The sequence below is a fragment of the Triticum dicoccoides genome, chromosome 3A, assembly GCF_002162155.2.
Source record: "Triticum dicoccoides isolate Atlit2015 ecotype Zavitan chromosome 3A, WEW_v2.0, whole genome shotgun sequence".
Taxonomy (NCBI): Eukaryota; Viridiplantae; Streptophyta; class Magnoliopsida; order Poales; family Poaceae; genus Triticum; species Triticum dicoccoides.
In genome coordinates, this window is record NC_041384.1 from 641816559 (window position 1) to 641829592 (window position 13034).

The window sequence follows — 13034 nt, forward strand, 5'->3', positions numbered from 1 at the left end:
GACGACATACTGATTTTTGGAACAAATCTAGATGTTATTAAGGAGGTCAAGAATTTCCTATCTCGCTGTTTTGAGATGAAGGATTTAGGAGTGGCTGATGTCATTCTGAACATTAAGTTGTTGAGAGACGATGATGGTGGGATTACATTGCTTCAATCTCACTATGTGGAAAAGATCTTGAGTCGCTTTGGCTATAGTGACTGCAAGCCCTCTTCAACACCTTATGATGCAAGTGTGTTACTTCGAAAGAATCGAAGAATTGCTAGAGACCAATTGAAGTATTCTCATATTATTGGTTTGCTTATGTACTTAGCCAGTACTACAAGACCTGGCATCTCTTTTGCTGATAGCAAACTGAGTCGGTTTGTCTCAAAACCAGGAGATGTGCATTGGAAAGCTCTAGAAAGAGTTTTGCTTTATTTGAAAGGCTCAGTGAATTATGGAATTCACTACACCGGGCACCCAAAGGTGCTTGAAGGGTATAGTGACTCAAACTGGATCTCAGATGCTGATGAGATAAAGGCCACGAACGGTTATGTATTCACTCATGGAGGTGGCGTTGTTTCTTGGAAGTCTTGCAAGCAGACCATCTTAACGAGGTCAACAATGGAAGCAGAACTCACAGCACTAGATACAGCTACGGTCGAAGCAGATTGGCTTCGTCGGCTCTTGAATGACTTGCCGGTCGTTGAGAAACATGTACCGGGTATCCTTATGAACTGTGACAATCAAACTGTGACACGAAAAGTGAGCAGCTCAAAGGATAACATGAAGTCATCAAGACACGTTCAGAGAAGGTTAAAGTCTGTCAGGAAAATGAAAAACTCTGGAGTTATTGCATTGGATTATATCCAAACGTCTAAAAATCTGGCAGATCCTTTTACTAAGGGTCTATCACATAATGTGATAGATAATGCATCGAGGGAGATGGGTATGAGACCCACAATAGGAGTTGTTCACAGTGGTAACCTATTCTTTGTGATCGGAGATCCCGTGAATTAGATGTGGAAGACAAGTTGTTGGTCAGCTGAGAGGAGAGTATCCTTACTATTCAAAATACCACTCCATGAAGATGCAATACTCTCCTAATCTGCATGGCAGGTTGATGTATATCTTAATGTGTTCTAAATGGCTTATTTAAGCAGAGATGTTATCCTGCAGAACATCTTTTGAAGAATACATCTATATGAGTCTGATTGTCAAACGTCGCAATCTATGAGAGTAGGGTTCTCTCTAGTAAACTCATGAAAGGTCACGGAGTATGTCGCATAAGCTCCACCCACGGGGAAGACCCACGGTAGCCATGTATTGGTTAAGGCTTTATGTGAAGCTAGATTCGCAGAAAACTTGCAGTTCAAGGCCCAGTCCACTGTTCAAGTTGCTTACTAGTGTAGCATAGAGTTCTAGGTGGAAGTTCAACTTAACAGTCTCCACTGCAGTACCGGTATATAAAACAGTGTTTTGGAACCAAAGGCAAATTTCTGTGTGCCTCTGGAATCTGGTAGGGATTGCTGGAATTTTGTCTATTTTGGGCCTAGCCCAATAGCAGTTTCAGAAATTCCTAATAAATCCTAAAGGCCCACTTAGCCCATTTGTGCAAGACAAGAGGTGGTACAAAAGTTTAGTCCCACATTGCTAGTTTAGTGAGAATTGGACCTCCTTATAAGGGAGGTTCTTTCCCCACTTGTATGAGGATGAGAACAAGAGGGATATCCACGCGCGCTCCTCCTCCGCCGCCTGCCTCGCCACGCCTCGCCTCGTCACGACGCGTCGCGGGTTGCGGGAATGAGCCAAGCCGATATCTAAATTTTTGCCACGCACTACGGGTATACGAAAGGCACGGAAGCTGAAAAGAGTTTTTGCGAAAGTGGAGTTCGAATGCGAACGGTGCAGCCCTTCGGCTGCTGGCTGTTCGCTTCGCCTCCGTCTCTTCGTTTCGCCTCTCGTAGCTGCCCTCTCGCCTCCTTCTCTTGCGCCTATAAAAGGAAGGTCGCTCCTCCCAGAGAGACACACCAGAACTTCTCCTTCCTCTCGCCACCGGTTCCAATCTCTGAGCTGCTGCTGTCTTCCTCATCCCGGCTTGCGATGTGCACCGCAGGTCGGGACAGTAGGCCTCTGAAACCGCACCTCTTTGAGTCCTGTACGGGAGAAGGGTGATAAGGTTTTTGGGGAGCGCTCTGCGCGACTACTGACTGACTCCTTCGTCACGGACGCCCCGGACTCCGACGACTTCTTCCCCGACGTCGACAACCTCCTCGACGACATGGCTGGAGAGGACACCGACCCCAAGTCCAGTGCTACTGCTGCTGCTGTCACGTATGTGTTCTTCTTTCTGTTAGATATCCTGCCACAGTTTCTCGTACTAGTACTTGCCCTAAATATGTTAGGTTCTACCTCATATATGCAACTAGTTCTACTGTCTGCTATAGATATGATAGGCTACGGTTCATATATGCAGAAGCTATTTACCTTCTCTCTGTCAGAAGCATGACTTGTTTTATCTCTACTATATTAGTCATGCTTTATCTAGTATTTTTGTTAATAAAATCATTTGGTAAATTGCTCATATTTCCAACAGTTACAACCTATATTACTCCCACTGTGGATGGTCTCAACTCCGTCGCCCATAACGAGCTCGCAGGGAATTCTCTATTGGACGCATGTTGCGTGAAACTGTCGACGAATCGCACAAGGGGATCTAACTAGCGAGCGATTTTTGGCCGGCCCTGTAGCGACAAGTGTCTACCAGGTTTCGGTTTTGGGAACCTTCTAGAGCGTTCCTAGCCGGTTCTTACTGGTTTTGAGAACCATCTAGAAAGTTCCTAAACCATTTTTTTCTTTTTTTACTCTTTCTGTTTTTTCTTCTTCCCTTTTCTGGTTCTTTTTTCTTTTCTTTTCATTACTTTTTTGTTTTCTTTTAGTTTTCCTTTTCAAGTTAATTTCTCTTTTCAACAAATTTTCTTTCTTTTGTTTTTTGTTTCCTTTTCTTTTATTCTCTTTCTTTCAAACTTTTTTCAAAATATTTAAGTTTTTGTTCATGTTCCCAAAAGATGTTCAGTTTTCAAAAAAAAACTTCTCAAAATTCAAAAATTGTTCAAAACTTTCAAAATTCAGAAAATGTACCAGATTTCAATTTTTTGTTCACGTATTCAAAAAAAATTAATGCTTCCAAATTTATTCGGGATTTTTCAAAATTGTTCTCCGTGTTAAAATTTGTTCCGAATATTTTCAACGAATGTCCGTGCTTTAAAGAATTGTTCGTGCTTCGAAATTTGTTCTCCGTTTCTAAATTTGTTCTCAAGATTCAAACAACTTTATTACTTTAAAAAATTGTTCACAAATTCCAAAACATTCTTGTTTTAAAAAAATGTTCAGTTTTCGAAAAAATATTCTCAAAATTCAAAAAATGTTCTCGTTGCACAAAAAAGTTCATAACTTTCGAAATTCAGAAAATGTACCGGATTTCAATATTTGGTTCACCTATTCAAAACAAATTCACGCTTCCAAATTTGTTCGGGAGTTTTCAAAATTTGTTCACAAAATTCAAAAAATGTTCGTGCTTCAAAATTTGTTCTCCAAATTTGTACACAAATTCAAAACTTTCCCATTTTGAAAATTTGTTCACAGTTTTTAGAAAATGTCCCCGTTGTTCAAGATTTGTTCATAAATTTATAAAATGTTCCTATTTTGAAAAATATGTTCACAAAGTCAAAAATTGTTCACTGTTTTTCGAACTTGTTCGTGATTGTCATAAATTGATTGGTATTAAAAAAGGTTCCTGTTTTTCAAGGTTTGTTCAGAAATTCAAAAAAGTTCATGCTTTAAATTTCGTTCACAAATTAAAAAATCAATCCTGTTTTACAAGTTTGGTTAAAAAATACACAATTTTTCAAACTTGTACGTGCTTGGCAAAAACGTTCGTCATTTAAAAAATGTTTATTTAGTATTTTCAAAAAATGACTAGAAAAAGGGGAAATAACCCGATCAGGCGATTTTATACTTTTATCTAGTGTTAAAGTATTTGTGTTGCCTGTGTACCACTAAGAGCAGTAAGCCGCAATGGCCCGTAATTTCTTTCCAACTCCCGCTTCTCGGTTTCCTCGGAGCCAGGGTTTTTTCAACTCCGTCCCTCCGTCATCACGTGACATATGTGGTAAGCAATTCAAACAATTAAAAAAAACTTCTTCGCTCCATCGATGTTTAATAACGTAAGATACAAAAATGTCAGATGACAAACCTGAGTGAATTCATCAATAGCAAATAGCTTTTCAACCATCCTTGCAACAGACATGTTCTATCAGACTCTGCACGAACGAACGATCCTTGCACCCTCTTCACTCAAAAGAAATTACATTTCGTCCCAAGGGCTACACGGTGTTTACAGGGAAATAGGGTGAGCATTTGAGGTTCAATTTTTCGGACAAGAATAGTGTTGTATCCTTTTATTTTTGTTACCTTTTTTATTCCTTGTTATGAACGCTATAAGGGCTTCAGTTTGCTAAAGCCGGGCAAGCGCCTCCTCTCTAAAAAGAAATCGTCTAAATCTGCACAGCGAATTACATCTCAAAGCTTGGAGGCACCCATGGACATGGCCTGCTGCACAAGCTCCCGCCGCAAGATCTTCCCCGCAGGAGATTTGGGTATTGCCGCTACGAAGGCCACTCGGCGGACTTTCTTGTAGGGCGCAACCTGTCCAACGATAAACATTTAGATCTGATTTTAGTGCACCCCATTCATTCCAAAACAATTGAAGTTTTAGAATTGTCCTAAGTTAAACTTTTCTAAGATTGACCAAGTTTCTATAGAAAAAACTACCAATACCTACAATATGAAATATCTAAAATATCAAATATCTATAATATACAAATATTTTTCATAATGAAGCAAATTTGGTGCGGTAGACGTTGATGTATTATAGACTTAGGACAAACCTAAGTTTATACAAAACTTCTAAATATTTTGCTAAAACTTCATTTTTATGTATGCAACATATGTTGATGTATGTACTTTATGAAGTTTGAACCTAAAACTTTAATTACTTTGGAATGGAGGGAGTAGTAAGTGGCAAGACAATTGCAAATTATGGCAACAAGGAGACAAAAGAATATGCTGTGCACATAAAGGTGAAATGATGTTTTTTTTGTTAATGTTGATGTGGGTCTCTTCAAATCAACTCCAGGTTTGTGTTGCTATGTTTGTCGTGTGCATGACACACGAGCACGAGCTTGTTCGTGTGCTTGACATGTGCCTTTGTTTGGCACGCAGATATCTAATTTGATGATCCCATCCTCTATAGTTTTGCAACAATATGATACATACTATTTCAGTGGTGCTGCTCCCATCAGGGAAAAAATGTTAAAATACTTTAGAGACAGTGTCACTAACAATACTAAAAACAGGACTAGGCCTAACTCAACTTGCAATTGCTCAGCTTGCTTGCCAAAAGGCAAAATAAAGCTGATTATGACACACACTTTTAACTCATCACCGAACTATGTCTGGTAGCGAAAGTGGCATTGAGAAAATGAGAAGGAGAAACTTACATGTTTAGCCACGTAATCTATGACTTGTTGGCCAGTAAGGTTTAAACCTGGTTGCCTCACTATAAAAGCCATTGGCACTTGCCCAGCATCTTCATCTGGATATCTGCATAGTGCATAGGAGGGGGCATCTTATATACTGCCACATGCTGAACAGAGCATCATACCATATTGTTAAGAATATATGATTCATTGGAATTTTCCCAAGTTTACTGCACTTCATACTAAATATACTTACCCGATAACTGCAGCATCAGCAATTCCAGGATGTGATGTTAGAATATGCTCCAGTTCAGCTGGAGGCACCTGAGATAAGATGTAGTATATCAGTATCATGCAGACAGAATCTTGCGAGGCAAAATTCTCCAACGATAATAGTATAATTGTACCTGGTATCCTTTGTACTTTATCAACTCCTTCAAACGATCAACAATGTAGAGAAATCCATCTTCATTGAAGTAGCAAAGGTCGCCAGTTTTCAGCCAGCCATCTGAGTCCACTGTTTCTGCAGTTGCTTTGTAATCGCCAACATAACCTGAAAAAAAAACACCACCGGTGAGTCAGTGAGGCCCCGATAACAATAGGGCAAAAGCAACAATGTTTAGATCGCTTGTATTGTGATTCTTGTCTTCATAAGCTTATTAAAATTACATTTATATTGTGAGGGCCCAATAATACTAAGGCAAAAGCAACAGTGGTACGATGCTATAATCTGCCAAGCACAGTCAAGTGTCTATCAGTTGTAATGTCACTCTCCATACCAAACTGTAGGGTGGTATGGCTGGTAGCAGATATGAGAGACGTCCTCGTTTCTAACAGATGATTTCAATTAACAAGTTCCAACAGAATATCACTGGCATGCTGGCATGACTAATCTATTAAGCAGGAGAACAAGCATCCGTGCATTGCTGCCAGGGTTGAAGATTTATCGAATTTCCTACTATTACTTCAATGGATAAATGTTGGCAACTACATGAATTAACACAAAAGTCGTCATTAACAAAAAGTTATGTCTCTGTTAAAAGAAGGCATCTCACATCACCATCACATTGCTATGGATAAACTACTCCGTTCCTAAATATAAGTCTTTTTAAAGATTTCAATACAAACTACATATGGATGTATATAAATATATTTTATAGTGTAGTTTCACTTATTTTGCTTCGTATGTACTCTTTTATTGAAATCTCTAAAAAGACTTATTGGAGTACTATTTAGGAACGGAGGGAGTACACAGCTTTCACATGATAAATGCTGGGACAAGTACATCACAAAGGGAATCAAACCACGACACAATAATAGATTTATAAAAGGTTTTAGGCGACGAATCATCATCAATCAACATCGCTATCAACGCAATCATATTAAATTTCCACGTGCACAGTCTAAACAATCAAACTATTGGTAGTATGCACATGCTTAATGGTCAGAGCAATGACCCAGTTCATGCTGCGCAGTGTTCACCTTTCATGACGAGTGGGCCCCTAATCCAGAGCTCGCCGCGCTGGCCCGGCCCGAGCGCCTCGCCGGTAGCCGGATCGACTACCTTCGCCTGCAGGTGCGACCCCAGCTTGCCGGCGGAGCCGTACTTCATGGACTCCTCCGGCCTTACCGTCCCGGCGACAGCGCCAGATGATTCCGTCAGACCATAGCCCTGTAATATGAATCGACGGAATCATTTGCACACAGATCAGAAAGAGCAGTCTTCATTGCGCACAGAAGATTCAGTAGTATTCTGCAGCCTGCATGGAATCTGATGCTTAACCTGAACAATCTGGACGCTGGGGAAGATAGCGGCGAAGCGCTCGGCGACCTCCCGGCCAAGGGGCGCGCCGCCGACAGCGATGACGAGGAGCGACGAGAGGTCGTGGCGGCGCGCCTCCTCGGATTTGATCATGGCCACCAGGACCGGCGGCGCCGCGGGCAGCAGCGTGACGCGGTACCGCTCTATCGCCCGCAGCACGGCACCGAAGTCGAAGCGCTCCATGAGCACGGTCGTGTCCCCCATGGACACGGAGCGCAGGACCATCATGAACCCGAAGACGTGGAACAGGGGGAGCGGGAGCAGCGTGACGGCCGGCGGCGGCGGCTCCTCGCCCGCCTCGGTGGCCTCCGCTGCCGCCCTCTTCCGGTTCTCGGAGTGCGTGCACATCAGTGCGATGAGGTTGCGGTGCGTGATGGCGACGGCCTTCACCCTGCCGGTCGTTCCCGACGAGTAGAGCACGGCCGCCGTGTCTGACTGCTTCACCGCCATCGGCGGGGGAGCGGACCCCGCGCCTGCAGACACCAGCCTCTCGTACGCATCGGACCCGAGGACGACGGACCTGACGTGGGCGGGCAGCTTGGCGGCGACCTCGGGCGCGGCGAAGGCGACGACGGGCCTTGAGAGGGCGACCTGGTGCGCGTACTCCTCGGGGGTGGAGGCCGGGTTGGCGGGGGACACGACGGCGCCGATGGACATGAGCGCGAAGTGGAGCACGGGGACGTCGAGGCGCGAGGGCGCGACGACGAGCGCCACGTCCCCGGGGCGGAGGCCGAGGGAGGACCAGAGGCCGCCCGCGAGGGAGCGGACGGCGGCGAGGAAGGACGGGTAGGAGACGGCAATGCCGGTGGAGGCGTCGACGAGCGCGGGGCGGTCGGGGAGCGGGGAGGCGAGCAGCGAGAAGGCGTAGGCCGCGGCCGTGACCGGGAGCGCCTCCGGCGGCAGCGCGCCCGCCGAGGCGGAGCGGACGCTGTGGAAGGTCCGCGTGGCCGCGAAGAATCCGCTGCGCGGGTCGATCCCGGCGGGCGCCGCCGCCGGTTCGGCCATTGGAAGTTTTGCTTTGTTTGTGGTGTTTTCGACGGAGAAACAGCGCAGAACAGGCGGAGGAGTGACGTGGCTTATCCGGTCCTCCCGTCGCAACTCGCAGATCGCAATGGAGGCGGTGTGCTCGCTGCTCGGCTTGTCGGTGTATGTGCAGGTTTAGTTTTTCTTTTCCTGGAGGCCTTTATTTTGTCCCGGAGGCCTTTTTGGTTTGTACTTCCTCCGTTCCAAATTACTCGTAGCAGAAATGGATGTATTTAGAACTAAAATACATCTAGATACATCCATATCTGCTACAAGTAATTCGGAACGGAGAGAGTAGGAATTAATAGCAAATATGTCCTTGGGTTGCAACGAGACAAAAAGAATATCACACACCGCCAACCTTCCGGCCCCCCAAATGTATGGTCTAGTTTGTACTCCGCAATGAAGAAAATGTTGGTTGCCATGAACAATAATGTTTTGGACCGAGACATGTGTCGCGGGGCATGGTTATGATGACAAAATTAAAACGGCTACATCTTTTGGGGATTCTAGTTCAGGCCATGGGATATGATCTCGAGTCAATTAGTTTGAATGAACAACACTAACTACAAATTTTTAGTTTATATCAAAAGAGCCTGTGTGTTGCAACAAATACACAATAAATAAGTACTCCCTCCATTTAAAAATAAGTGATGTTCTTTTAATTCAAATTTCCGAAAGGAGGTATTCTGAGTAACCTGAAAACAATTCACCACTCAAACAACTTTGCAAGTAGCAAAACAATATTAAAAGTAATCAAAAGTACCAAGGACTAATTTTCAAACAAAAATTTGAAAATGTGACGATATGTAAAGAAAGAAATTCATTTATAAGGTTAGAAGAAAAACCACGTACCTCGTGTTCTCATCGTTTCACACCTGAAGCTGGTTTCATAACAGAAGCCAAAATGAGAAAGAGAAAATATAAATCTTAGTAATCAAAGGAGATAAGCAAAGTCCTCGAAAAAGAAAACACGGTGAAACAGTGAGTAATTGGGTATTAGTCACACCTTAAGCTAAATATTTGCTAATCTGAATACTTCCATCTTTACACAATGATGATATTCATATATAAGGAGTTAACATATTTTGATAAACAAAAATAATGAAAGATTGCATCAATGGTCTGGTGAAAACATCAACAATCGTGTGCATGCGCGATAAATCATGTACACACTAACATTGCTCACCTGTGACACCGATTATCATGCCTCAAAATCATAGGTTAGTTGTTGGACTAAAACTGGGAAGACTTGAAGCTCCCTTGGTGAATTATGAAGGGACCCAATGTATAAGAGACCAAAATCCCCTACTTCTCAGTATATTGGTATAAACCATCAACGTTGAGAAAACCAAAAGATACATAGAGGAAAACCTATCGTGCCGGTACACATAAAGTTTCAGATCCAGTAGCTAACCATCAATTAACAGAAAAATAAAGGGAAGATAGACCCAGAGGGGTCAAAGTTTCACTAGAGGCATCTCTCCAAGCAAGATAAGTGTGCTATGGTGAACAAATTACAATTGGGCAGTGATTAAATTGTAATATTTATATTTTGTCTATGATCATTCATGACATAATCTTGCATGGGCATTACGTGCAAGATATGTAGACCGTTATCGAACTACATCTACAACTAATACTCCACCTAAAGACTGATATCCAGCATGCATCTCAAAATATTAAGTTTATAACAAACAGTACTGCAATAAACAAAGTGTCATTATGTAGACAGTAAAACTATCATCCAAGTGTGATAAAAAAACATTGTTTTATCTTTAGTGGCAACAATGCAATACATGTTCGTTCCCTTTCTGTCACTGGGATGAATCACCGCAAGATTGAACCCACTGCCATGCACAACTTCCTCTGATGAACTGCTAATCAATCTTGGCCAAATAAGACAAATAGATCGGAGAGCATACATTACTACTTAATTATGCAGCAAAGAAACTTCAAAAAGATTAAATATAATTCAATGAACAATCTGATCATAAAGTGACAATTTATCATATCCCAATAAATTAACACAACCACCGATTACATCATATGGATCCCGATCATGTGAGGCAGCTCACGGGAACTTTGTATTGAATCACAAGGGAGAGATGATGCCATCTAGCTACCAATATGAACCCTAAGGTCCTAAGAAAACTACCCACGCATTGTCATGGTGGCAACAAGGTTGATGAAGATGGTTGCGGTGATGAATTCCTCCTTCGACAGGGTGCCAGAACAGGCCTCCAGATTGAATCTCCGCGGAGAAGGAACTTGCGGTGGTGAAAAAACCCATGAAAAATGGTACGGAGGGTTTCAGGAAATACGATATTTGTAGGCAAAAAATAGGTGTAACGCGGTGGCTAGGGCCCCCATGTTGGCGGGGCCCTAGCCGCGTGGAGGCTGGGGTGGCCCCCCATCCCTTCCGGTGCTTTCTAGAACCTTATGTCCCCAAAACAAGTCCTCATAAATATGGATTTTCTGAAAAGTAAAAAACATGCAGCAAAAAATAACTAGCTATGGGCACCAAATTAATAGGTTAGTCCAGAAAAAATAATAAAATTTCTATAAAAAGTATTCAAAAGTGATAATAAATAGTATGGAACAATCAAAAATTATAGTTACGTTTGAGACGTACCACCCCCTCACAACCCAATTGATACCAGCTCCATACAAAAAAAAGTAATACTTGTTCGCATTCCCATTTGGTGTATGGTTCAAGTGTGAATGAATCATTCCCATTTGGTGTGTACGTCATGGATTAAGTTCAAATGAGGTTCAATTCAATTTTGAATTTCATATTTAAATTTGAATTGGTTTGGTTCATTTGGGTTCCAACCTTTGAATCCATATTGAAGATTTAAGTTCAAATTCAAATAGATTTGAATTCATGGTTCAAACTTGGTTTGGATTTGATTTGAAATTTGAAAAGTTTTGAGTTCAAATGAATTCAAAATAGGTCAAGGTTGACTTGTGAATCGATCTGCAAGAATATTCATTTGGTTTGGATTTGTGGTTTAGATTATATATGCTCAACTTGGGTTTGGGTTTTCAATTCAAAAAAGTTTAAAGTTCCTAAAGTAAACTCGGGTCAAACTATTCCTAGAGTGTCTTTTGAACATCAAGTAATTTTTTAATTAAATTTGGAATCCGAGATAAAAATTTATGATCAATTCAAATGACAATTTTGGATTCCAAAAACTTTGACATGGCAACATTTCTGAAAATTGTGCCATGGTAGAGAAAGGTGGTTGCCATGTCAGGACTTTTGAGTTGTTGTTCGAAAATTCATTCGAATTAAATTCAATTTGTGCAAATTTTAACTCTAGCCTATCATCGAGGACCAGGTAACTCTGGATTCAGATGTCTTTGAGGGGCCTGCTATGCCTCTACCATTTGTGTTGGTTGTGCCTAATGTTGTTTCTGATCCTGCACAAAAGTCAGCCATCATGATTGCGAAGGCACATAAGGATGGGAGGGGGAATTCGATGAAATGGAAGCCGTTCATGTCCACGTTCATGCTTAACAAGATGTGCAATATCATAGCCAGTGGGGTGAGGACTGGTACGAGCTTCATGGAGGTGCACAGGTGTTCGAGTTCTATGGCCAAAAGGTCACCTCGACCCAGGTCTACAACCACCTCAGGAAGTGGAGAGCAAGATGGATCATAGTGTCCAAGCTCAGAGACCGAACCACCTACTGGACAACAAGGCTCGGGGTGTCGGATTCCTTGCCATGGGAAACGCACATAGGGTGCTCTGGCTTAGGTCCTGGTTGGGCAAGCACTACTAGTAGTATTGTTTCTGGTGGTGATGGTGATGGCGTGCATGATCCTCAACGGCGATGGCAATGGCGGCTAGAGCTTGAAAATTGTTGTTGGCCTGTATATTTTGATGAGGTGGTATATACTAACCCCTCACACTGATGGTGAAGTTGTGGTGGTAGGATTACATCCTCTTTTTGGATGTGGTGGTAGGATGATACCATAGTATACTAGTTAGGATGAACTTGCTCTGCTTATGATCATGCATGCGTAAGTTCCTTCTCTTCCAAATGTAGTGTGCTCCTTTGCTTACTGCTTGAATTCTTGCTCTTCTGTCATGCTAGGAGAAGTGGTATGTGGTGTACAAAGGAAGGATTTCAGGGGTTTACAGTTCATGGTAAGTATTCCAAAAACAAGTGAGTCGTTACCCAGACAACTCCTACAAAAGATTTAAGAGTAGCAAACAGTGGTTGCTTACTCCAAGTTTATGCTCAAGCAGGCAAGCAATGTTGAAGTAGGCAAGGCTCCTCGTCAGTTTTCGCTATATGGAATGAAGAATTTCATTATCATCATCCAGTTCGTTGTGATTGTCATGTTGTTTTATTGGTGCAATAAGTGTGGTGCTATGATGCAGTCAAGCAGTATGCAGACACCAAACAATGTGAAGAATATGATTATTATTATTTTCCCTGCATATGATCTACCATACCCAACTAGGACAAGTATGCAAAGAGGCGATCAAACTGTTCAGGTAACCAAAACCCCCCGAAGCAATCAAGTAACTGCATTTTCTGGATTTTATTTATAGGAAATTTTCATTCAGTTCTTATTTCCAGCAGATGGCAATTAGAAGAAAGGCAAAACCCTGCTGTTTAACATAGGATAAAAATGGCATGGAGAGCCAAGC

General features: G+C 42.4%; 1 protein-coding gene across 1 annotated transcript; it reads right to left on the minus strand.

Annotated features, from left to right (window-relative positions):
* Positions 1-4224: 4224 nt before the first annotated feature.
* Positions 4225-8498, minus strand: LOC119269833 (4-coumarate--CoA ligase-like 5). The gene is made up of 6 exons (XM_037551756.1): positions 7306-8498; positions 7005-7194; positions 5930-6075; positions 5779-5846; positions 5544-5646; positions 4225-4689 (listed from the first exon to the last, which is right to left on the minus strand). The coding sequence occupies exons 1-6, from the start codon at positions 8347-8349 to the stop codon at positions 4564-4566; spliced, it is 1677 nt and encodes a 558-aa protein (XP_037407653.1). The 5' UTR covers positions 8350-8498; the 3' UTR covers positions 4225-4563.
* Positions 8499-13034: the final 4536 nt, after the last annotated feature.

Bases quoted from the DNA above. Each gene is read 5' to 3' on its own strand.
- LOC119269833 (XM_037551756.1), bottom strand. From the start codon at position 8,349: ATGGCCGAACCGGCGGCGGCGCCCGCCGGGATCGACCCGCGCAGCGGA. The intron at 6,076-7,004 runs GTGAACACTGCG...TTTTTTTTTCAG, and splicing joins GGGCCCACTCGTCATGAAAG to GTTATGTTGGCGATTACAAA. The intron at 4,690-5,543 runs GTAAGTTTCTCC...ATCGTTGGACAG, and splicing joins TAGATTACGTGGCTAAACAT to GTTGCGCCCTACAAGAAAGT.